Below are 27106 nucleotides of genomic sequence, written 5' to 3'. Positions count from 1 at the left end.
CAATTGAGGATTTCGAGTAGACAGAATTTTTTTGTGATATACTAAGTAATTGAAAAACTTAAAAATAACATATATTTGCCGTAGGTAACAAATTAAGGGACATTTATTTGCTTAGAGTATCAACTTTAAGGTACACATCCTTGGTTGAACATATATCTTTTCTACTTCTTTTCTTGGAATATTGTAAAGTGTCATTAAATTGCCGCCTGCCGAGTTTGTTTCTACATTCTTTTTAATTTGACTCTTATATACCATTTTTGCAGTTAAATCTTCAAATGTAAACATTTTCTTTGAAAAAATAAATTCTAAACTAAAGCCAGTGTGAATTGCATTTCTTATGGCACGATATGTGTTGATCGCGACGATGCACTATGCAAGTACGATCGAGCCACTTAGTCACGTGACATTTGTTTGTAGACAACATGGCCGAAGGTAAACACGAAAATTACTCACTTTTAAATAGATATTGCTTGTTTAATGTTTCGTTTTCGTTGAATTCATTTCATTGCTTTCGTTGTTAAGATAAGCTGCTATTTATCAAGATTTTGTTATTTTATATTGCGTAAAAGAAATACGCTAAATCGCGTGTATAAATGTGTGCACAATACTGCAGGAGCCTCAGTCAAATTAGTCTTGCCCCACACATTTTGATTTTTGTTGGCCATTTTCTTATCTTCTATCTTGCATGTGCATGTCTTGGCAACACAGTCTTATCTTTTCTAAGTAAGGAATGTATTCAGATATATGTTTTATGTTGGACCTATTGTAAAAGCAAGACAGTTTTTGAAGACTTTACTGACAAGAAAACGTGTTGGCAAATGATGCCTAACTTTTTTTGCCTTTCAATTTCATTGAGTTATTGACTTTGTCTTTAGCATTTGCAAAATATTGCTGTCGATTTTGCACAACTTTTTAATTTAATAATTGGCTTGAACATGGTTGGGACTAGGGCACTATTTCAGAAGTTGGCGCTTGTTTAGAAATGTATCCAAAATTTGACCCGTAACATCCCTAAAATGAAGTAATTAAATGTCCAAATAAAGATCATGAGTTAAAGGGATCGTTTAACAATGTTAAATCTGAGATACACGGCCCTACGTGTTATCAGTGTCTGTGATATGGTGTAATATTGAAGCCCTAAAAAAATTGCACTTCAAAATGATCAAGAAGTGCCTCAAAAAAGTAAAAATCTTGGAGTGACCGGTTTTACCATACTCGTTTTCCCCAATAGACTGTAGTGTTATGAAAACCGTCAGGCGAACGGTTTTCAAAATTTGTAATTCCAATCATAAATATCTTGATAATCAGACAGGCGATCGGCTTGTAAAAGTCATGGGGTTCCTGACTGACCTAAAGGTTTATAATTATCATTGCATCATGAGCTAAATCCAGAATTTTGTTTCAGAATCTGAGACAAAGTTACCGGATCTCTTTAAAAGTCGTTATTTTGGAATATTTTTTGGAAAAACGATGATATTAGTATAAACTTTTTCTCAGGTTTCACGGCAAACCGATGTATAATACAAGTGCATACCGATGGTGGGTTGCGGGCGGGCGGTGCCTGTGCGAAGTTATCTACCGTAATGAGGATCTGAGACATTACGGTAGATAACTTCACACAGGCGCGCGCCCGCCTGCAACCCTCCATCAGTACGGTATGCACTTGTATTGTGCAGCAGACTAGCCTTTGAGTCAAATATGATGTGTCGATTGTGGCCTGCAGGAAAAACTCAGCAAACTGCGAATGAACATCAGATAAATTGCAACATCTTTATTCCATTTTTTGTCATTATATGTTAATGATATTCATTGTTTTATCTTTGTGTAGGAGAGCAAATTCCCCCAGTAACTGAGACACCAGTGGTTACACAGGAACCTGTGGTGAGTAGTTTTATCTGTCTGTATTGCCTGTAAGAATGTTCTCTTTTAATGTTTTTTTTTTAATTATTGTTATTTAATCAATCTGCATGGTATTGGTATGTTAAATGTCACTAATATACATTGTAGTAATATACATTCACTGCCATCAAATACTTTGAAAACTAGGAACAAATGTTTGAATTTTAAAACTGAGGTACATGAATACAACGATCCTAACTAATAATCTGCAAATAATACATTAGGTAGAGGTGCTGTAGTGCAGTGGTTTAAGCACTTGACTTGAAATGCAAAGATAGTGTGTTTGATCCCTGCTTCGACATTAATGATGATGATGATGAACAGCATTTGTATGGCGCCATACATCTGTTTAAAAAAAAAACATTCAAAGGCGCTATTGTCCTTTGGCAAGGGATTAATCTACATTTGCCACTCAATACCCAGGAGGAAAATGAGGACTTGGTAGGATGGTGAAAGCCTTTGTGTTAGTAATTGGCATATGTCCTCATGGGGGCCATTTCTCGAAACCAACTCCATGACAGTCCTATCTTTGTCGCCGACCTACGGAGATGTCATGAAGTGGATAAACCGTTTCACAAAGCCATGACAGACATGATATCGATATATCGCGATACTAGCAGCTCAAGAAGATAGTCTTTGTCACGATCCATTTGATTTATGAAGAATAACCCAAAACAAGTTTTGGGGCTAAAATTGTTCAAAAAGAAATATATACATATAAATTCTCCTAAAATAAATAATAAATAGTGTCATTATCATATTTACATCATCAAACGATTTGCATATTTCTGTAAAGATTCTTAAATTGAAGAAAAAGCGGTGAATGTTTTTTTTTTTCAACAGTCGAATCAAAAGTTAGTTGAAGGATACCGTAATGTGATAGTTTATCAATACGTACTTTTTTATTTATTGTGACGAGGAATTTTAGGCAAAATGTCTTTTCTCAGCCAGTTTTTATTCTAGAGTCTCATAAATACTCGTTATATAATTGATTTGATATTGAAAATATAATTTGGAAGAAGTAATTAGAGAGGGAATAATAATGCACATAGGCCCCAAAGGTATGACGGTATCCTAAGAAAAGACTATGGATCGACTATGGAAAACGTTGTGTAACATTCTTACCTCTCTTATTTATATGTTATAGTTTAATGATTTGTGATTTAATGTTTATATTCAGCTTTTTAAAGTTTCTGTATAATTTGTATTCTCACTTTTGTACATTTACATTTCGCATTCCCAGAGAATTACGTACCGAACTCGTCTATATTTTTCTCAAAATGATAGTGAAACTAATCGTCCATTTCGCGGCCCATGGAATGGCAACAAACTGACTTGTGATGGCGCTTTACAGCAATTAAAAAGATATGACAGGTTCGGAGCAGTGACAACTCGCTTGTCGCGGAAGTTGTCGCTCATCTTGGCAAAGACGGCTTCGCGAAACACTTAGCTGACAAGTTGCGCGACAGTGGCGAGATGTCGTTGATCTTGTAGTTATGACGGTTTCGAGAAACGGCCCCATGGTGACCATACCAGGGAGTGGAGATTCACATTGTACAATTCACATTGTACGTGAATGAATCCGATAACAAGGGTAGAGCGCTTAAGAGATTGTATTTCGTATTAAGGGGAATTGGTAACATTGTTCAGATGAGAGAAAATGGTGCTAAGGTACATTTAGTGGCTTCAATGCTAGATGTACAATTAAAAATAATCTGAAAGTTTGAGTGAAAGTAGACCATTATTTATGATACAAATTAGGAAAAAAACTGATCTGATTGATTCCTTAATTCTCCCAACTATATTATTAGAATTTAATTACATGTACATTTTAGGTGAATGAAGATCAGCACGAATCAACAAATTGGCTCTACAATGTATATACCATTCCAGACATTTAAGTGTTGAAAGATTTTTTTAAAGCCTGTTTTATGTCTTATTTTTATGAAAAAATGGTTGGGAAATTTTTTTAAATGGTTTGGAGAATTAACTGTTAGAGGGTGTTACACAATGATGCTTTCAAAGAAAACCATAAATATCTTTGTGGTTTGAGAATTTTTTTTCAGGATTTTTTGCATGTTAGAGTGTCAGTACAGTAGAAGAAATATAATATTAAAGTAACAATTCATTTGAAGAGTCATATTAAGTGCTATATAAATCCAGAATAAATAAATGCAGAGGCATTGTACGTGAATGAATCCGATAACAAGGGTAGAGCACTTAAGAGATTGTATTTCGTATGGGTCTCAAGCATGGCTACATACTGTACTTTTTGGAATGGGTCAAGATTTAAAGGACAGGTCCACTCGAAAAATAACTTAATTTCAAGAGAAGCAGAAAAATCAGACAAACCAATAAAAAAAATCAGATGACTAATAAGAAAGTTATGAATTTTCGAAAAAGTTTGTAAAACTATGGAACAATGAAAAGCACAAGACAAATTGGGAACTCACTCATCAGTCTATGACGTCATGTCCTCACTATCCACTAATTATTTGCTTTATATTGATAATATAAATGTCCTATTTTCCCCCTAAGAATCTTATTTCTTCACACCAGCACCCAAGTTAAATTGATACTTGATAGTAACATGTTTTTGTGTGGAAGCACTAATATAGAATGATTTTTTCCAGTTAATACATGAAAAATGTGAATTTTGATAAATTATATATATAAAAATCAATAATTATGAATATACAATATTCAGAAAATAGTATCAATTCTTCAAAGTTCATAAAAGATTTTGTGAAATGTCATGCACGCAGTTTGATACAAATCACATAACCTGGCCAATCCAGTTTTAGGGGATAAAAAGGGAAATTAATGGGATTAAGCTATATAAAGCAATCCATAAATATTGAGGACATGACATCACAAACTGATAACCAAATTGGCAATTTGTGTACCTAGTGATTTTCATTGTTTCATAATTTTACATACTTCAGTTATCGGATTTTGTTTAAACTTTTTTTGATTGGTTTGTCTGATTTTTCTACTTCTATTGAAAGTAAGTTATTTTTAGAGTGGTCTTGTACTTTAACTTTTCAAATTCTTTGTGCATGAGCCCTGCGCAAAATTTTAAAAGTTTTGTGGTTCTAGATTTTGGGCACCCATGTCTCCCAGGCCCCTGTTAGAGTTGAGCCCTGTCGAGTAATCATATACCTGTATCAAATCCAAATTCTTGTTGCATTGCAGGTTGTAGCTCCAGTAGAGAACCCACACGCAGAGCATGGCCTGACAGAAAATGTACAGAAGATTATCTCCAATGAGAAAGTAGAGGCGGAAAAGCAGAGCAGACCTAAAGTTGACCTCCAATCATTGACAACCAGGAGTTACCTCGATCACACCGTAGTACCCATCCTCCTACAAGCGATGTCAGCACTGGCGAAAGAGAGGTAGGTTTGTCTGCTTAGATTGTTCACATAACAGTGTATTTCTGAAACCCATAAAGTCAGAAATTAGTCAGCAATTTACTGTGTTTTTTACATTCAGTAAGTCTCTTATGAATTCAAGCATGGTTTTGGCGACATGTGTGCATCTGTAAGGTCTAGAAGTACTGGGTAAGTGTCTAGAAGTTGCAAAGTTGTGAAGGTCAACATATGATGTTTAGGCAAACATTTTGTTTAATTTGTTAGATTTACTTTTATGGACAGAATAGAGATGCATGTATGAATAGATACCCTGTAGAAGATTATTTGTTATTCTCAAAATAGGTATTTGTGATTTATTGAATGATTCGGTGTTGACCTTCATGGATTTAATTGCATGTAAATTTCAAGAGTGCTTGCTCGTACAAATATATGTGGAAATCGAGCAGATGTGTTTGGGACACTTCAATTCATTCTTATCAAAAAAATGTAAATGTAAGTTAGAATGAAATCTTTTTTACTAATTTTGTACTGTCTAAAATTCCGTGACAGGTCTACTGTTCTCATGTCTTTATTCATTTCTTCCACATATATCCCCTAATACATTGATGCAAACCTAGTACAACATTGAAAAACAATAGATTCTATACAGCTTCTATTTCTGCCATTCATAAATTGAAGATAAAAAACTTTCCAGAATCAAAATTAGATAACACGATTACCAAATTCTTGTATTCTTTCTAATCATGTTTAAAATTCAACTTTCACATTTAGTTTTAGATGCAAGAAATGCATAACATTTGCAATTAACTGTTTTCTTCTTTCTCTTGGACAGACCGCCGAATCCCATCGAGTACCTAGCAGCCTACCTCTTGAAGAACAAGGACCAGTTTGAGAATTAAACCACAATCAGTGATGAAGATAGAACTCTGAAATTTTGCTTTCATCTGCTAAATCATGCAGCAATACCAATTGGAGAGGGGCAAGGCAGGCAGGGCAAGGCGATTTGGGCAGGGCTCAATCCTCAGTATGGTTACCCTCACTCCGCATAGGGAGATGAAGGAGGATGGAAATTGAGTATTTAGACGAGTGTTTTGGAATGTTTTTGTAGCCATGTTTTGATTAGAATCCACACTTTTCTGTGGTCATTTTCTTTTCTTTCCAGTTAGTGCTAGCTTTTCGTGCATATTACATTTTCAGATTCCAGTAGTTGAATGTGTGTGTTCTATTCTTTATCTTTCCTTTTTTGTCCTTATATGTATGATATTTAAAATGATTATATTTGTGTACAAAATGTATTCCAGAGAAATCCAGATACTTATAAAAGTATAAAAGTTTTATATGTGTGGAAAATAGCAAGAGCTGTATGTCATGTCAATTTTCCATTGTTAATAACTTCATGTCATTGATTGCTGAAATTTGGTTTCAAAGTAAGATATTTAACCTTGTACACAATATATCCCTCATTAAAATATTGTGCGTGTACAAACAAATTAATGTGAAGTGAATTCAATTCTTTATACATATTCAACCTCCTTTGTGGTAGTTTTTTTCCATTTGATAATGAGATTTTATTAAATTTTGTGTTCCTGTACAAACTATGACTTCTTGTCCTTTGTGAGAATGTGATGCCTCAATATACAAGAGAATAGAAGTATGAATTGTTAAATTAGCCCGGAAGGAAATTCATGACAATTAAAGTGACTTGGTAACAGTGTTGAAGGTTGATGCAAAAAATTGCTTAATTTTTGTATAAAATGTTACTTACTATATTCCTTCTGCTGTACTAACCCTTTGACATGCAAAAAATTCTGGAAAAATTCTGAAACCACAAAGATATCTATGGTTTTCTTTGAAGGCGTCGATGTATGACACCCTCTAACAGTAACAGTGATTAACAGTAAATTCTCCCAACCGTTTTTCCATGAAAAAAAAGACATAAAACAGGCTATAAAATTTTCTGTCAACACTTAAATGTCTGGAATGGAATGTAGAGCCAGTTTATTGCTTTGTGAGATTACTATTCACCTAAAATGTAATAAAATTGTAATAATATAGTTGGAGAATTAAGGAATCGATCAGATCAGTTTTTCCCAATTTGTACCATGAAAAATGGTCCGTTTTCACTCAAATTTTCAGATTATCTTTAATTGTACATCTAGCATTGAAGTCACTACCTTAGCACCACTATCTCTCATCTGAACAATGTTACCAAGTCCCTTTAAAGGGCGATTGTACCGTGAAAGCAAAAATAAGCAAAACAGATACCGTACTAAATTGAAGTTGAACAATCAATTAGATGTTCATTATTCATGGACATCTCACATTCACAACTTCTTATTACTTGTCCACTTTTGTTCCAACTATTATGTGTTGCTATGATGTTTTTGCTTTATCGTACAATACAATTAAAAATACATGTGTCTGATGCACATTTGGTCCAGGCTCCACCCTGCATGTTGGATTCGCCTGTCTTACTTTGGAAAATACCTTAATACCATACAATTAGGGTAATTGTCGTTTTAAAAAGTGAGTACATGTAAAGTATTTGTGCATGGTATCTGAAGATCCACATTAGACAGACTAGATTTCATGGCATATCTCCAATTATATTAATAATGGTATATTTCCCACCCCCCCCCCCCCAAAAAAAAAAAAAAAAAAAAAAATTCTGTCATCTCCTTTTCTATTCTTGTCTTATCTATCCATCTATTCATAATGTGCTATCTAAATAACACAAATGCCCAAATATTATTGATAGTCCTGTGAAATAAGTGAAAGCGTTATGCATAGAGAGTTTCAGATTTTACTGAATGTACATGAAAGAATGAACTATCTGGGTTTGAGCATATTTTTGTTGTTGAGGGATTATCCAAGGGTACTTTACATGTACTAATAGTCCCCCCCCCCCCTGTACTATATGCCATTCAAATAATACATGAGTTTATTTTTTTGTTGTGAATTTTATAGGCAAGATCATGTAAATGTGGTGAAACTTGGGTTCATGTCTTCATGATTGCCATTTATAGGACTTACTGTCAACTTAGACACACTGATTCTTCTTGAATTACATGCAGATTATTTTTCATAGAGGATTGACCTATAACAGATTCTCATACATCTCATCTTGCCAAATTCATAGTTACAGGTATTTTCAAGTTCATTCTACAGATTTTCTTCTTTGATTCACACAATAGCAACTTGCAAGTACAAGTTCATTCTACAGATTTTCAACTTTCATTTACACAATAGCAACTTGCAAATACAAGTTCATTCTACAGATTTTCAACTTTCATTTACACAATATCACCTTCCGAATACAAGTTCATTCTACAGATTTTCTTCTTTGATTCACACAATAGCAACTTGCAAGTACAAGTTCATTCTACAGATTTTCAACTTTCATTCACGCAATAGCAACTTGCGAATACAAGTGAAACATACCAATGTACATAAACACACATAACAAATATCTACTTGACACGGTTCAATATTTCATTTTATTGAATTGTAAATGTACATTATCTTACATAGTGATATTTTGACAAAGGGATAATAAGTTATCAGACATCAAAATGCTCCTTGTGCCAATGAAATGGTACCTGATAACATGTGAGGGGGGAAATTTAAAACAAATAAAAACTACAACCTTGAAGAAGAAAAAAAATTGAGAGAGGAAACAATTGGCAGGAGACCACAATATATATGCAACATACACTAAAAAGGTATGTCAAATCTGACTGAAAATCTTGCATATCAAGCAATACAATGTGATTTATGATGCCATGGAAATCAAAAGCAATTTTTTGTTACTATGTAGAGAAATTTAACCCCTCCCAAAATAATTAGGCATACATAACAAAATGCTAAGTAAGACCTGCTGATATGAATATACAATCTCACAAACCAGCAATCTGTTGCTTCATAACTTTTTATATAAATGAAATATAATAAGAAGGGATAACCATCTGGCAGAAATTTATTTCGGCAGTCAAATTTGTTTTGATCCTTTATTTTCAGACTATATTAACATGGTTAACTCAGAGCTTTTCAAAACTTGATTAAAGTAGTAAATAAATGCCTCAAAAGATTTACCAGTAATTAATAAACCAAAATCAGAAAAAAATAGCATACTCATGAATTTTAAGAATTATTGAAAATGCATTTAATTTTTCCCATCTTCTACAACAACCTTCATCAAAATATATAACATGAAGGAGACTCCTCTTTGGGGGCAAAAATCAAATAATAGTACAATATTTAAATTTCCACACTCATCGTATTTGGTATGGGACATAATCCTGCAGACTGAATAATACAGTCCTGAGATCCTCCTTTCCAGACTCCTGGAATGTGTCCAACATGGTCATGTATACAACATTATACAGTGGTGAATCCTGTATTTAAAGACTGCTCAAAGGAGACAACAAAAGCAGTCTTGGCAGGTGATCATGAAGTACATGTTTCTTTTACAGTACATGTTTTAATGGGAAATGCTATTCAAGCGAAACAGAAGGTGTGGTCTATATAGACAGGTGGTATTTCTATACAGATAATTGCTAAAGCAGGTTTTAAATGTACAAAGGAAATGATTGAATTTAAAGTTCCTGTAGTTGCTCTTTGGACATTATTATTAAAAACCATCTTGGAAGTAACAAGCCAAGTTGAGGATCCATCTACATCAAAGGACCCTACTTCCTCCTTGAGCTACGACGTACACCTGCTGCAGGCGGTTGAGGCGGTGCCGCTGCCGCCTTAGCACCCCTTCCTCGCCCCCTTCCTTTACCTGCTTTAATAGGTGTGGCATCTGCTTCCTTTGCTTTCTCCTCCTCTTCTTCATCTTTAGTTGGCGTACCCTCATCTTCAGGTTGTTCTTCTGTCTCCATCTCTTCACTTGTTTTCTGCTCCATATCTTCGCTTGTTTTCTCCACCGTCTCTTCGCTCTTGATAGCCTGTTCAGCAGCTGCTGCTTCAGCAGAAGCCACTCTCTCTCGCTCTTCTGCTTCACGTTTCTCTGCTTCCTCCTTCTTAATTTGCTCTGATACTGCAGCCAGTATTTCTTCTTTTTCCTTCTTTAACTTTTCTTGCTTTAGTCTCTCTTCTTCTGCCTTCTCTCTAGCAACTCTTTCTTCTTCTTCCTTTTTCTTCCTCTCTTCTGCCTCCTTCCTCTCACGCTCCTCTCTCTCCTTTACTGGATCTGTTTCCAGCACTTTCATGATTGCCTTGGGTACATGTGCTTGCTATATAAATTAAGGAAGAAAAATAAATGTACAATATCACTGACCACATGATCATGAATGTAATTGTTGGAGTTGGAGTTATTTCTCGGCATCAAAGTCTTTTTCTCTCTTTTTAAAGACCTTAATTTAACATAAAGACCTGCTTTTTGGTTATCAACAAAAAGAACAATATCTTCCAAAACAGACATCGAGGGCAAAAAAGTGTAAGATATGACAAAAAATATTTCTCTTTCAAAATCAGTATTTTGTACATGACTTTTTTAAATATATAAAGAAACAGATTGTATTCCAACCTACTGGACTATTTTGGGGTAGAAAATTACGAACTTAAATTTCTAAGATCTTTATCATAGATTTAATAAACAATTTCATACATAAAATTCAATCTGTGCAAGTACAAACAATCCATGTTATGATGAATATTTTCACACCAAAACCCTATCACGGCTTTGTAATTAGATTTACCTGATGAGAAGAGAATTCCTGTACATGAGATAAAAGCTTCAATCTCATATCCTTGCTCATCTCAAACACTTCAGTCAGCTGAGGAGGGGGTAGCTGTAGAAGTACTTGGAAAGACTGAGGTATGGTTCGCTGTTGTGGGGCAATTATGTAGGAAAGTATTAATAATAAAGACAAAGGAATCATCGGAGTCAGAAAAGGAACATTTGTAGTAATTCCCCCTAGTCTTTCACATGTACAGGCCATTTGAAAACTAGTCAACATGATGAAGGTAACTCTGCTGCTCATTGTGTTCTTGCATCATAATATCATTGGCTTCAAGAAAAGAAAACAAAGTGGCCACTGCTTTTATGTATGGGTGGAAGCAACATGAAAGCCAAGTGTGTTCAGCATGTGTCTCTCATTCGAAAGGTCCCTTATCTTTCCTCAAACTGAGTTGCATATGAGTTTCTGTGCCACTTGGAAAACTCATTTAAAACCTAATTAAATTTCTCCCTATCATGCAATGTGATTAATGTAAAGAGCTTGGAATTCATTATATTAAACACTATATCCTTGTATTTGGCTAATAATATGACCACTAAGTTTGAATCATTTGGAGACGGTTTCACATCAACTTTGTATGCATTTCCAATGGATTTCTAAGGACCAAACAAATACCCTGACACGGATCTCACCTCGCAGCACTTGACGAATCCCTCCCACAGCTTAGGTGTCTTCCAGACCTGTTTGTTGATCAGTCTTAGGAGAAGGTTCATGATGAATCCTTTGAGCTTAGGATACATGGAGAGAGACTGGATGATGGTCCTAAGGAGGAGGGTTGGGAGAGGTGTCTGCTCCATCAGCTGCTGCATCACCACTGCTAACACCTCCCCGGTGTAGATAGCTTTCTCACTGAAACAAAGGCTAGTTGCTGTTGAGCAAATCAAAAAATGATTGATGATTATTAAAGTGTTTGACATTTATTTTGTCATTGAGTAATAACAAGGAAATGGTCAGGATTGCAACAAGTTTTGAAAGTGAAATTGTAAATTCTAGATTTAGACAGTCATCTGTTTGTGGATCAGTGTTACTGTCAAACCCCACAATAGGACAATTACTGATGAACATGGCTGGTCTATTAAAGCAGCAAGCAGATAAAACATATGGAGGTGTTCACATCAAACACCTGTATCCTCTAATGATTTCACTAGACAGTTTCAATGTAGACATGTTATGTGAATCTTTTCTCATCCGACCCCCATAACCTTTTTTAAATAACCTTTCTCATCAAAATAAGATACGACATGAACTACAATATGCCCACATGATCTTTTAACTTTCTTTTTTTATAGAGAGACAAAACATACAAAATAATTGTATTATTCTTTTATGGAAAGGACACTTCTTAAACAAATATATATTTCTGTGCATTACCTTTGATGATGGATTTCATATCACACTTTGTCGGATCAATGTTATGAAGAGCAACGAGAAGCTCTGCTGGTGTCAAAGGGCTTTGACCTCCACTGCTTTCTGCCTGATGACTCATGAGAAGACGATGGAACACCTCCTTCACTACGATGGGGTTTAGACGTATCAACTTGGGCATGGCAGATATCACATCTTTCTATGGGGGCAACAAGGTGTGGGTTCAATCATATATTAGCTTTCAAGTCATACAACATGCCTTGTCTGTATGAAGAATGGGAGCACTGCTCTAACTATATCTCTTACAGAAAGAAGGGTGGAAAAATATGAAAATTTACCTCCCTCAAAACAGGAGAGTAAGAATTGATTTTCATTATGTCAAAAACTTGTTTGACTCATAAAAAAAGTATGATGTATTATAATACTGCCCCCATCTAAAGCTCCACAAATCAATACACAATGAATATGCTTAAACTTTCATTTGGACGCTTTTTCATTCAATAATAATATTTATTCTTGTCCAGCTCAGAGCAAAATCATCAGATGTGATTTAATAGACTGACGCACAAATTTCTTGTAACATGGACACAGGAAGCAATTTGGACTAGTTTCTTACCTTTTCAAGCCCAGTTAGGATAGGAATAAGGAACCTCACATCTGATACTCTCTTGTGATATAAATCTTTCACTCGCTTCACCAGTTCAACAGATGGTGGAGCTAAAGAAAGGAGAAAACAGCACTTTAGACCTTACAGAATTTCAAGCTAAATATCATTGTATATTTAATATCAAGTACGTCAGCCAAAGTCATTTTATATCTGATGTAGCTGTACATTCAAGCAGCTTTCTATGATTCAAAACGACACAATAACTTTTTACCTCAAATTCAACCATACAGAGAGGCAAAATTCATTAGAAAATAAAAAGATGATATTCAGCGTAAAATATTAGCGAGCTTTCATACTACCACTTTGCATTATGATACTGATACGCCAACCCCAAAACTATCTTTGATGATGCCGTGAAATGTTTGACTCATCCCATATGAATGACTTACTCTTGTCTGTAAGAATATGCATCATTCTGGTGACGAGTGTCTCAGCTCCTTTAGGACATGTCTCCACCAGGAGCAGTAGCTCTGGAGATACCATACCAACACCTCGAACCTGACAAGTGAATACATTGATGAAGAAAGTACATGTGCAAATAATATGAAATACAATGTGTGTCAAATCTATGTATTGTTATTCAAGGCTATTTTATATGCGAGATTGCCTTGTTTTGTGTGTACTATATTGTATGGAGACTCCCGAATAGGCCTGTCAAAGTTGGTTTTCTCTTGTTCAGATGATCGTATGTATCACTAATCTATCAAAAACAAAAGTAACTACACATTTGTAATATATGAAACATACAAGTTTGTGGAGCACACAAGGTAAAATTAGTATAAAAGTGTACACTACTATAGGAAAAAAGGCAATATTAAATGACATAAAAGCAACTAACCTAAAAGCTAAAAACATAACTTGACTTCTATGAATAATCCTTCATCAACATTTCAAATTACTTATCAGATCCTTCTTATCTTCTTTCCCTGATCTCTTAACACTTTGGAAAGAATAATAAATCTGATTTTAGATATTTCTGTAAAGTCTCGCAACTTTTGGGATTCCTGCATTATCAACTTACCGGTGTCTCTAAGACTCTGAGTACTGTTCTCTTGATATCTGCTGTGGCTTCTACATACACATTGGCTAATCTGAGATACAAAATAAAACATAATTACTATCATAATTAGTGATTGTAGGTTATTGTTGTCTGATCTACATACATTGAGGGGATGCTAATTTTGAAATAAAGATAGAAGTATCTTCCATTTTTTTTTTACTCAAGGCTAGTAAGTTACACAACAAAATATATTCACAAATTTTGTAGTGTACTAATCTACACCTTGCTGAATCTGCAAGTTACAATAAATTCAAATCTCAGAGTCTTAATAACCAATTCAATTTTAAGGACAATCCAACATTCTTGGAAAGTTTTTCTGAGGAAAACTTTACGATTTCTTAAATTTCATCTTATTACTTTTACACTTGCACTTATCTATTATTAAGATTTTTCTTGCATTCACAATAACATGCTGTTAAGCCTAAATTGACCTGCACAAAGTGATATCACTGCAAAACTTACTCATGAATGAGTTTATGATTGATTGGTAGGAGAGCTAGGTAGAGATAGAGACACATCTTGGCAGTCTCTTCCGTCCAGGCTTTCGCAGCCGTAGCCTGCATCTCCTGATCGGCTAAACGCAACACGAGGGTCGCCGGTGGTCTATTCAGCAGAAGCTTACGCAGGAATGAGGTAGCAAACTCCTATAGTAGGAACAAAGCAAAAGGGATATAAACATGGGGCTTTTCAATGAACTTTTTAAAAAGAATTCTACAAAACAAGTCAGTTGTAAAAAGATACTGTCTTTAATACAAAATGTACATATAGTAAACATGAGCGTAAAAGGGTAGAGCACAGGTGAATACAAGAAGTGTAAGGCTTGGTCCACTAGCACAAATATACAATGATACATAACAAAGTGGGTATCTCTCCCAGACTACAGATGACTTCAACAAGTTGGTTGTGATTATACCTTTCTTTAGGGATCTCATAATGTATGGCTTGGGACCTACCCTATGTTCTCACATGATGGGTCAGGTCAAAGGTTAAGGGTTACATGTCATAATTACCTGAATGACTGTCTTAAGATCAAGTCTTTAATGGGATCTGTTTGTGTACTATATGGCATATGCCCTGACCTCTATAGTCTTTAGCTTGGTCAGTGGTTCTAGATTAAGTCCTTTATAGAACCAGCTCTTGAGGGGTCACATCAAAGATTAAGGGTTAAAATACTTTAAAAATTACCTCAATAAGTGGCTTGAGATCAGATCTTTCATAGAATCTCTTGATGTACTGTATGGCCTGTGACCTGACCTCTGTTCTCTCATGCTGGGTCAGGTCAAGTAGCTCTTTCACATACTTCTCCAAATCAGCTGGTTTCTTCAGAATCAGCTCTCGAAGGGCATGCATACCAGCATAAAAATGAGTCTGAAAAATGGACAAAGAGATACAAACCAGTTGGTTAGCCCCTCTCTTGTGATAGTGTTTCAAAAGATAAGATACTGTAATGGTTCCTCCTATCTATCAAACTTGAGAAATAGGAAAAATGCAGTACATCGGTTCATATTGAAACTTATCATCTATACTGCTTTGCATTCTTATCTTACCGGTCAATATTTACAAGCTATGCCAAGAGAATATACTCTCATCCAAAATGGAATGTAATCAAAATTCATGGCTTACAACAAAGGGTAAAATATTATGCCAGAGGAAATAAAATCACTGTACATTACAGTACCAGACACTAACCTCATCTTCGCAGAACTGTCTAATGACTTTAAGAGCATCATCTGTAATGACAGGTGCCTCCATGACAAGCCTGTTGAACAACCTGTACAACGTGAAAAGAAAGACATGACTTAGGTACTGTTAAAGTATCACAATGCAGAATCAAGACTCTCTACTTGAAAGCCAAAACAATTGTCTAAGGTTGAACATATTTCCAACAAGATTAAAATAGACATATTTCAAGCACTTATTAAGTTACAAACTGAATACATTTATATTGGTCTCAGAAAATGGTGAATAGACATGAAATTTAATCATTACCCATCTCTCTGATCTGTCCTCACGAGCAAACTCTTGAGAAGGTTACATAGAAGGCTATCGTATCGCTGTGTGGTTACATCTTGGCCGTGGGTATGAGGCATGTAGCCCTGGATGTTAGAATACTCCTGGTAGAGCCATGCCAAAGCTATGTCACTGCGGCTCCGCAGATCCTCCAAGATGTGGTTCTCCAGCACTGAAAGACAAAGGAAGAGAAATGCAGAATGACAAGATTTGTTTAGGACAAGAGGTTAGTATGATACCTCAGTCACACCAATATACTGGCTACAGACCAACTCCAAACCGATTGATTCTTGGCCATTAGAGGTTATGTAATTTTTTTGTTTGGTCTGTTGTCAGTCTGGTGTCAGTCTCACTGGTGTGACTGATACATAAGGTAGAAATGACCTAACACCCTTTTCCACTTTAATACATTGTAGCCAATATAGAGAGTACCTAAAGTCTTTCCATCCCTAATCATCCACATATTTTTTAAATTTTAAATTATTGTATTGTGATTTATTCCTTATACCTGAAAGATTGACACAGCTGATACAAACAAAGCATTGTCATGACTATGAATATAAAGTTGCTGCTAGTTACTAGTCTATACATCTGTGTTGAATAGAGACTGCAATGCTTTCTGGGCTTTCACAAGTTCACAAAAGGTAATAACGTCTTGAAGCTTGTTGCAACCTGTGTCATGGGAAAGATGCGATAGATATCAAGAATTATGAAAGATTGCATATGGCAGAAGAAATGTAGTAACAATACTTACAATCAGACAGGTTTCCTCCAAACTGTGTGACAAGAGCAGAGAGAATCTTGGTTCTTGTTTTTGCTGCAGGCCCGTGGCTTACAGCTTCTAAAATGAGGAAAATAGGAAACATATCCCAGGTATCAAATTATTCACTGACAAAACAAAATCATATATTATCAAGTGTAGCCTCTTAAATACAAAGCACAAGATAACTTGGTCTAGAGTTTTTGGAAAATTCACATTATATCAGATATGTAGTGAACCAGTTAATGAAATCTCATATCATTCATAAACATTCTACCTTGTTCTATTTAATTATTCTAAAGCATCTCTTAACATCAATCGGCTTTTACAAAATAGTAGTGACAAGAATAGGCTATAATAATTATAGCATCACACATCAAAGAGAGATCATAATAAATTCAAGACAAAAATATAGTAATATACACTTATTGCTATATATTGCTACATAATCCATTTCATTCCTCTGTTATCTTTAAGTGAAAAACCTTTAAAAAAATGAAAATGCTGTTTATGCTTACTTTCTGCAGCAATTATCCTCTTGACAGCTCCATGGGCTAGCTTGTTGGCATCATCTTTAGACAAGAGATGGGTGACCTCTCGAAGTTTGAAATGCTTGGGTCGCTTCCCCCCTTTGGTAGGTTGGGGCTCCATCACGATGGGGGCTTTCTTCTTTGATTCATCAGTAGGGGGCGCTTTACCGATATAAAAGAACAATAGAATGGTACAAGGTCATGTATGGAAAATAATTTCCCCCTTGATATTAGAGAACTGAGAGGTCCCTGTATTAAGCATTTGATTCAAAGCTTTGATGCTCTATTGCAGTAGGGGCTTTGTTTTTTGTTCATTGTTAGAGGGTGATTTACCAATACTATGATGAAGAATCAAGTCATTTTAATCAGGTCATGTGCTAAAACCATTTAACCCCCTAACACATCGCCTATGGAAACCGAGTGGTCCCTGCATTACGACTATGGGAATGAGAAAAATTTGTCCGTAATGGGTTGCTTTGAGGCTCTATCACAGTTGGGGGATTTCTTATTTTGTCCTTTGTGACAGGGTGCTTTAAAAATAATATGACAAAGAACTTAGTCATTTATATATAAGAGACCCCCTTAAAAAATTGGAACTCTACAACAACCAGGATTTTCTCTGTTGGTTTAAAGTAAAGTGGTATAGCATATATACTTCAACTTGACTAGAATTTATCTCTTGTGGTAAAATGGAGAGAAGCACATACAATACATATTTCAAACTCATAGTTCTTATTACCACTTTTTCCTCCGAGAACAGGAATGCCTTTGGTAGTGAAATCTTCTTCTTCCATCTTCTCTGGTGGTTCTTGCTCTTCTTCTACTTCCACATTCTGCATCAAAACAAAACCAATGAATCCATATGACAACTGTATCAGACAAAACTTCACCATTTTAAGGACAAATGAAGACATGTAGTTACATGTGTGAATTTAAATATTGAATTTAAAGTTATTTTATTTTTAAGAGGCTTTCATAGATAACATTCACATGCAAGTGTTATCTAATGGTTGTAATTCTAGACAATGTTGGTAATGGTCAAATTCAAATATACTAAAACTAATGTTATTATGTTAAGAATGGTCACATGACATATATGTACACAGTGTAACAATGTGGAGGCTTTCAAGTACATCATCTTTTATAACACAAATAAAATATTCACCACTGAAAACAAGGCATTTAAGGCATACAGAAATAAAAGAAATCATTTGATTCAGATATTTGAAGAAGAGAAAGAGGTAAAATGGGAAGAGGGGTAGATTAACAGAGGGAAAATGACTCAAGTGTAAATACAGTATTACAAAATAGTTTCTTAAAGGACTTCCAATAATTAGTGGATTATGACCTCGCTTCAGACTATTGTAGAAGAGGTATAAGGAGCTCATACTTCTCCTCGATTTTCCCACACTCACCTCATAATTGCTAGGTTTGATACCAGCAGCAGCCAGCTGATTGCTCACCATCCTAGCTAAATGTTGGACTTGAGTATCTGTACCCGCTGCAGCAATGGGTGTGTAAGTAGCCAGGAATGTGGCTGGCATTGTCTCTGGTAAGGAAACCTGCAATAAAAATTGAAAAGATAATGTAAATTTAATTATTTCTTTGTAGTCACTAGATTCTGTATTGTGGTCCTTGACCAATACCTGTGTCATGTCTTTCTTTCACATCGTACAGGTTGTTCAACAGGCTTGTCCTGGAGGCAATTCATTTGGTAAGAATAAAATAAACCATGTGATTTCTCTTAGTTTAAAGTACTTGCTGATCAAATACGCAATCCACATTGGTCTCAATCACAGCAAGAGTTGCATGAATACATGAATCTTAAAATTTTCTGTCTTTGTTTCTAAAAGCCACTGTTCCAGTAGCACATATTACATGCACGCCAGTTATCTACTCACTAGAAAGTTGCGTAGTTCAAGCAGATGCATTTTCCCCAAAAATAACTTGTCTTCTTCAATACTGAATGAAATTGGGAATCCCTAATATCAAAACATGCCAAATATCATCATAAAAGATCCTATACACTTGCTGGTTTATCATGTGAAAGCATACAGGCTGCTTAGGACAATTGGGTGCAAAGGGCTTGAACAAACACTTTTTGTTTGGTATTTTGCTTTAAATACCTACCATACTCAAGAGAACCAGGTTTGCCACATTCTCATGGTTACGGAGCAAAGGTTCAATCTCATCTGCTAAGAGATCAATCACGGTTGCCTTGGTAACCCTTTTGCTTGGTCCTGGTTCATCTTTCTTCTTGTCTGCTGCTTCATCTTCTTCATCATCATCAAGTACCTGGTTGTGAAAGAAGGATAGCCCATCATTTTATTTCATAAGTGAACGTATAAGGCTCATGATAAGAACTAAAATCTATTTCTGGTAAGATAAACACTGTAGCCCCTCATGCATGTCTGACATAAGTAGAATTAGAACCCAAAACATATCAATGAAAGTTTTTTGGGGAAAAAGGGACATGGAATAGAACTGGGGGATAGGGGAAGGATGTCGGGTAACTGGTAATTGCTGGGGCATTTTCTTGTGCATTAATTTTCCTGAAAATCTGCACATATGGAATGATTCTTGACACCTGAAGAAGACCAACTTAATTTAGACCATCATGAAAGATAATATCTCTCATTCTCTTGTTACTTGCCTTCTGCTTTTTCCTTTTGCTCTGATCACTGTCTGCCTCTATGCGTGGCCGCTTTGGTCTTTCTGAAACCCTGGGTGTGTTTCGCATTATCTGAAATGAAGTATCATAACATGAAATGTCAAATACAAGCGAAGTACATTTAGACATAGCATGAGACATGTTCTCTATATAACTTCTAATCTCCTCATGAAAACAATGCTGCACGTCTTCCAGATTTCCTATTGCTCATAATTGTGTTCTCGTTCTTTCCAGTCGATGAAAAGTGATATACCAAATTAAAGTGCTTTCGATATAACAGACAAAGCTACAATAGCTGTGCTCTTCATCTAAAATATTAATCATTCAAACATTCTTCTAAGTTTTGAGAGACAAAACTAGCTATGCCATTCTTAAATAGATTCATTGACTTCAAAGAAGTAAATTCATTGTTGAGTTTAAATCAGTCTGAACTTACCTCTGTTTCAGATGCTCCCAAGTCAGTGAGGAGTGTTCCAATGTTACGTCTGAGATCAACAGACGACTGGTGCCTTAGAAGACCAAATAGCTGGATCTGCATACAAGGTAGACCAACAAAATACTTTTGAAAGATGCAATGAAATAATTCATAAATACTCACATCAATTACAGTTGATATGTCATGCAAATTCAGGTCTTCAGCTTCACATTCTTTTAAGGACGATACAGTGGATATATAAAGCAGGATGTATTGACAAATTGCTAATCAATATCTATCATGGTGATGAAATAAATGTCAAAGATATCTAGATGAATCCTTTGATTTCATAAACTTCAATTTACGGCACTCACCTTAAGTGTTTTCCGGACACTGCTTACTTGTGACTTTGACAAGGTCGGAGGAAGGTTCACTGTAAATTAAAACATACAATAATGTTAATATGACAGCAAGTTTCCAATAAAAATGGTGTAAAGCTTTAAACAAGAAATAAGTAATACTACAGAGAGAGATTTGTAGTCACTATGAAGTCTCTACCCTGATCTATTTGAAAGTATCAAGACTTACCGTGTAGATTCTCAAATGCCTGGATGACTTTAGGCATGAAGTCTGGTCTCTGTTTAGCAATAGATGTCAGTGCTCCCATACACACCATCAGATTAATGCTGTAATAAATCAAATTTTAAAAAAGGTAAATAAATAAGCTGCACATTATCTGCTTCAAAGAATTGTACAACATTTGATATCAACATCTCTGAGACATAACATATATACAAATTTTACAGCACAGCATCACATGTAAATTAGCATACCCAGGTTAAACTCTTATGGTACTTAGCATATGTGAAAAGAAAAAAAAGGTAAAGAATGGAATACAAAACAAGGCTCACATCATACAAGAACCTATTGTCACATCATACCAACTTAATTTTCCATTTTTAAAAAAGAAATTACAAAATGATTGACAAAAAGTGCAGTTAGAAATATCCTATAGTAAATTGAGATACCGGGTATATTCTATCTTATTGTGATTTTCAATAGAAACCCTTTTCCTCCAAGTCCAAACACACCACATAAATTCTTTAACCAATTGTCAAACAATAATCACTCCATTCCTCCAGCAATATGAGAGTATTCTGACCTGGATATACTTGCAGACACCAAGATACTCAGCAGTGAATCCAAGGATTGCGTTCCTTCATGCTGAAGCTTCTTCTTGTGAAGAAGAGAATTACCATCTGGGAACTGATACGAGACAAACATGAAATGGGTTAGAACTGTATACAATAGTCAATACTCTACAGATTCTCTCTAGTTTTCATTTCATTTGGAAGGTTATCCAAATCATGATAAAGCGTGAGCTACACCTACAATAAGCTACCCAGTAAAATAAAAGCTTCAGAATGGTACATAAAAAGAATTAATAACTGTTGCCCTAGCATATTGAGAGAGATAGTTGTGACACATGCGCATATACGCAATAAAAGGTCAATTCGTGGAGCTCCAAATAGCTCCCTCCCATTGAGATTGTATATTGGAGGGAACTATTTGGAGCTCCATGAATTGAACTTGATCACGTACATGTGTGCACGTCACAACAATATCTCAATACGCTTTGACTGTTGCCAACGACCAAGCCATGCATAGAAAAAATAAGATCAAGAAAATCCATCAATCCATGTGAGCTGGTGAGAAGCCAGAGGGATGACAAATTTGACCCAATCAAGAATTATTTTGTATCAATTGAATGAGATTTATGAAAGAAATTGTTAAAAATTAGAAACCTGATCCAATGTGATATCTTGCTCAGCTCTCTTCGGTACTACTGAATCAGATGACTTGGCAGACAACGTGATGACAACCATTTCCGCAAATTTGATGGCATACGTTCGTACCCTAAAATATAAAGAAGTTAGAAAAAGATTGTCAGTTGAGGTTCTCCAGTTATCTTATCTAAACAAACAAATGAACTTTTACACAGGATTAAGCAATCACAGACATTTCACAATCTGATTTTCCCCCCTAAAAAATCCAATAATACATGGTATACAGAAATAATTCCCAGAGATTAATTGATTTCCACTTCTTTGACAAATAAGGATACAAAAAAGTTTATAGAACTATTAGAAATTAAAACTAAGCCTGGAAAGCATGGGAAGCTCATAATGCATGGTGTTAATAACTTGATCACATGAGTACATAATTGTGAAACAAACAAATAAGCACCTTACTAATCACACAATTTTTAGGAAAGAAAACCAATTTGTTAATAAATACTAACCCATCATTATCATCATCTAAAAGCTCAGACACAATCTTCTTCTTCATTAACATCAGAGCTGCCCAGCCAGCCTCCATGTCCTCCTGTAACACTTTCACACCAGCCAGCCACTGCAGAGATGTGATCAAACACAACAAAAATACCATTTTAAAATGTTTAAAAATGTTAAAAATCTATTTTCATAACCAATAGTTTAGGTATCTTCTGAAATTGTTAATTACTACTGGCTGTTGGCTTAATCAGACATGTAATGTTTAATTCAAACAAAATCATTTTAAATCTACCGGTACTTCACAAATTGTACAAAACAATACCAGAATCAAGGTTTATTTTATAGTACCTTTGAGAAAAAATATTTCACAGTTTTAAAATGACTGAATGGTAATTATATCTCTTTGGTTTTGTTTGTTCATTAATTTCCTTAATTGCTAATAATTAAGGAAAAAAAGGGTATCGCTCAAGATATCATGACACATGAGTCACCTTTGAGGAGACCATCAACATTTAAATACTACACATAACAATAGCACTAAAGCTCCTGAAATTTATATAAATCTTACCTGTATATCAAAGTTGGTAGATATTGTTTTTCTAAAGGTAATTTATGACCATACAAAATGATATTATGAGGTAAATATTGAAAACAATGAAGTAAAATGGTGATTTCACCCTTCCAACTTCTACACAAGATATAGAAAATAATAAATTATGTGTAGACTGTCATCAACTTTTCCCACTTCTAGGCCATCCCTGTACAACTCACTTTAATGGTAACTCTGTATAGTTGTGAGGTACACAAGATGACCCTCTTGAGTACTGCTGCAGGCTGGTTTTCTTCTGTTAGCATCATATGAAGACGAGGCAACACTGTGCACAACATCTGGTTGTCTTTCTTGCTGCAGGTTGACCAAAACACACAGATAAATAAATCTTAGCCAAATTCAGAGTTTTGCACTGGTGTGATCACCATGCCATTGTTTACACAAAATTTCTGGACAACTTTGCCAGTATGAAATCACACCTCAGTACTCTATATTCTTGCATTACCGGTAGTATAAAAAGATGGAATGAATGCAAATTGCATTTACATTTTGCTTCAATAAAATCTTTGGTGCAGCCAATTTTTTACAGAAATTAGCTTTGATAAGCTTTCAAGAGTCATTTCTAGTGCTGTAGTCAAACGTTTAACCGCCCGGTATCCGACCGCCCATGGCGGATTCCGTTTTCAATTGGACGGTTTCGTTTTCCCGTTTTTTTTTTTTTTTTTTTAATTTTTTTTTTTTTTTTTTTTTTTTTATAATTTTTTTTTTTTTTTTTTTTTTTTTTTTTAAAGTTTCGATTTATGCCCCTCCACCTGGCACTATGCCTGGCAATGTCTCCCAGCTCAGTAATCTGTGTGTTGACTCACCACTCCAAAACTAGAACAACACTCCAATTTGTCTGTCATCTTGGTTTGAAAGTAATCTTTGTAATAGATCTCATCATCTCAATATGTAGTTTATAATAATAATTCATCCAACTTTTACACAAGGTTCGGTCCTAGGTCCTCTACTGTTTTTAATTTACATTAATGATCTTACACATTCTTCTAAAAACAACATTGTTACTATTATTTGTGACAAGTTCACAAGCACAAATCGGCCCCTTTAAATGCACCTCGCAGTTAAATGAAAGTTGCCGACAGAGTCGGTAAAAAAAAAAAAAAAAAAAAAACGATTTTTTTTTTTTTTTTTTTTTTTTTTTTTTTTTTTTTTTTTTTTTTTTTTTTTTTTTTTTTTTTTTTTTTTTTTTTTTTTAAGCGTTTAACCGAAAACCGTCCGGTTTTGACTGGCGGTTAAACGGAATTGGAGATATCCGTGATGTTACAGCACTAGTCATTTCTTTAGCTTTATTCCACTGTTTGATTGTTCAATTCTGCATAACATACACCTGTACATTCCACATTAGGAAACCTCACAAATTTAGGTATACATGTACCCTTTTCCCTTTAATTTCAAAAGGATAAAACTAGCCATTCTTTATTTAAACATATTCGTGGCTTACACCCAGTAAATAAGATCGATTGATCGATCTGTATTGCAAGTCAGAAAAAATCTGGAAACCAGCGGGATTTGAACCTGCCATCTACTGCTTGCCGGGCAGCGACTCTACCACCAGGCCATCACTGGTCCATGGCACATTCATGTTGAACTTTTTTCTGACTTGTTTTTCAATACAGATCGATCAATCGATCTTATTTACCGGGTGTAAACCACAAATATGTTTAAATAATTGAAATTTCTCCCAGGAAGCATTACATTTATAATAGCCATTCTTTGTTAAACACACATTGTGAAACATTTGAATTCTTGGGAAATATTTGCCACCAAAATTAGAGCTGGTTAAGAAATCAAACAAGATTTGCTCACCAGGCACATTCTGCAAAGCTGAGGACAAAGTTCCTTACTTCCACTGACTCATCAAACTGGAACTGAAGAACTTCCTGCACGTATAAGAAAAAGAAGGTGAAAAGTCTCACTCAAAACTCACTTATTTCATGATCTTCCAAAACACAATGCAATCCTTACACTGTTTATCCACCTGATGTCCTCGTATTCTTTGTAGCATTTGTTAATTGCAATTCAAAAATCTAAAATTCACAGTACATACCCTTCTTCACTTTGTTTCTTTTTATGGTTTGTTTTACCTTTCACAAAATAGTTTATATTCATGTAACATGTAGTGCTTTCCCCAATTAGCAAATAAGTTTGCGGACAACCCAATGACACATGCATGTACTAAATTTAACATGTTTCCATGCATGGGATGTAGGTAAACTTGTACAACGGTAATAACATTTTTGTAAAATGATGCCCTGGTTTTCAATGAGTTAATTACAACCTACAAACTATGGTAAGAAAGTCAAAACTCACATCAAGGAAATTGTCAAGTAGAGATGGATCCTTCTCGATAATGAGTTCCTGGACATGGCTTAGGTTGCTAATCTTTTGAGAATCCCTTGGTAAAGAGTGGGTTTGTTGCAGCAAGTCAACTACCTGTATGGGAGGAACAAAATAATATATCCGAGCTAGATATTCATATTATTATTATTAAATCTAACACAGCTCCGCATCTCACTCAGATAAATTTTCATCATCTGATCATGCCCATCTATAGTAGATTAGACCCCAATTACATAATGCTTACATGCTGTAATGCTAAAGTTGAATATTTTGGATTATGAAATTGCAAACCACCATTTGCTCAGATGAGCAAATGGTGGTTTGCAATATAGCTCAGCCTCTGCACATGAAGGCTTATTTGATTATTTGATCTCCTTGTCCCCTCCGCATAGACTCTACACACATTTGTGTGATCGAGTGCAGCGCGCAGATGAACAAGTGGTTACCACATTGTATAGCCAACATTTCTACTAAACACAGAGCAAAACTGTTGGCGGTTAAACTAAATATGCATTCAGATTTCAAAATGTTCAGAACCTTGTTTGGAGGATGGGATCTCTCTTTTTTATTCAGAAAATTTCAGATCATCATATTATTTTGTAACGTAGTGTTGCGTGCGGCATGTGCGGTGTCCGGACACTTAACAAACATAAAGACTTCTCTTTAGCCTTCGGACATAATGATAAATGTTCATAAAATAGCATCTACAATCTTAATGTTATAATATTGTCCACCATAAGTCTTTGAAAATTTATTTAAAAAAATATTGCTTGTAAACTTCTTCAAATTGCTGTTTTATACAACTGTCAAAACACACATTTGCTGGGTATGTTACTGAAACAGTTTTATCCCCTCCAAAGGCAATGCAATTACACTATTTCACTTGACAACATGTCTTTATATTTCATTGTAACAGAAATGTTTCCGTTTCCATTGGATTTGACTTTTGAGCTTTGAATTGAAATTGAAAGAACATTATTTCACCCGATCAGAAATGCTTTGGCCATCTGCTCCATCATCGTCCATGAAAAACTGTGAGGCTACAGATAATCTGCTACTTCCAGCACTCATCTTTCACATCTACATAGAGGACATACAAAAGGGGCAAGAAATGTGTAGTTTCAACAAATTAAGACAACAGTGCCGTTTGCGATCGACCAAAACAGGATTGATGCTCGCAGAGTCCGGCTAGCTAGCTCAGCATGCACTGCACTGTACAATATATAATGCGGGCGCTGTGTTGATTGGGATTCTACATCATGTGTATGTAACTGTAAGTCAACGAACTCAAACCATACATGTAAGTAACTAACCTTACATACATACACAATGCACGCGTTCTCTATCTATGGTATCTTCAAAAGAGTTTT

The 27106-nt window shown here is 35.1% G+C and overlaps 2 protein-coding genes across 2 annotated transcripts; one reads left to right on the top strand and one right to left on the bottom strand.

The window, feature by feature from the left end:
* The first annotated feature begins 363 nt into the window (after nucleotides 1-363).
* LOC578532 (protein dpy-30 homolog) lies at nucleotides 364-6865 on the top strand. The gene is made up of 4 exons (XM_030999572.1): nucleotides 364-432; nucleotides 1829-1881; nucleotides 5095-5294; nucleotides 6103-6865. Exons 1-4 carry the CDS (start codon nucleotides 423-425, stop codon nucleotides 6167-6169), a joined length of 330 nt encoding a protein of 109 aa, XP_030855432.1. The 5' UTR covers nucleotides 364-422; the 3' UTR covers nucleotides 6170-6865.
* Nucleotides 6866-8741: 1876 nt separating this feature from the next.
* Nucleotides 8742-26952, bottom strand: LOC578463 (symplekin). Its single transcript, XM_778628.5, has 27 exons — nucleotides 26721-26952; nucleotides 25707-25829; nucleotides 25203-25276; nucleotides 23558-23690; nucleotides 22795-22904; nucleotides 22298-22409; nucleotides 21655-21758; nucleotides 21081-21178; nucleotides 20867-20925; nucleotides 20514-20609; nucleotides 20060-20149; nucleotides 19537-19701; nucleotides 18822-18968; nucleotides 18146-18239; nucleotides 17395-17568; nucleotides 16871-16957; nucleotides 16096-16288; nucleotides 15796-15877; nucleotides 15292-15474; nucleotides 14569-14750; nucleotides 14068-14137; nucleotides 13436-13544; nucleotides 12996-13096; nucleotides 12386-12578; nucleotides 11647-11882; nucleotides 10973-11101; nucleotides 8742-10507 (listed from the first exon to the last, which is right to left on the bottom strand). Exons 1-27 carry the CDS (start codon nucleotides 26805-26807, stop codon nucleotides 9959-9961), a joined length of 3780 nt encoding a protein of 1259 aa, XP_783721.4. The 5' UTR covers nucleotides 26808-26952; the 3' UTR covers nucleotides 8742-9958.
* Nucleotides 26953-27106: the final 154 nt, after the last annotated feature.

This window comes from Strongylocentrotus purpuratus, unplaced genomic scaffold (assembly GCF_000002235.5).
Source record: "Strongylocentrotus purpuratus isolate Spur 01 unplaced genomic scaffold, Spur_5.0 spur5_scaffold_5, whole genome shotgun sequence".
Classification (NCBI taxonomy): Eukaryota; Metazoa; Echinodermata; class Echinoidea; order Camarodonta; family Strongylocentrotidae; genus Strongylocentrotus; species Strongylocentrotus purpuratus.
Note: the sequence above shows the minus strand (reverse complement) of the source record. Positions and strands in the feature narration are given on the sequence as shown.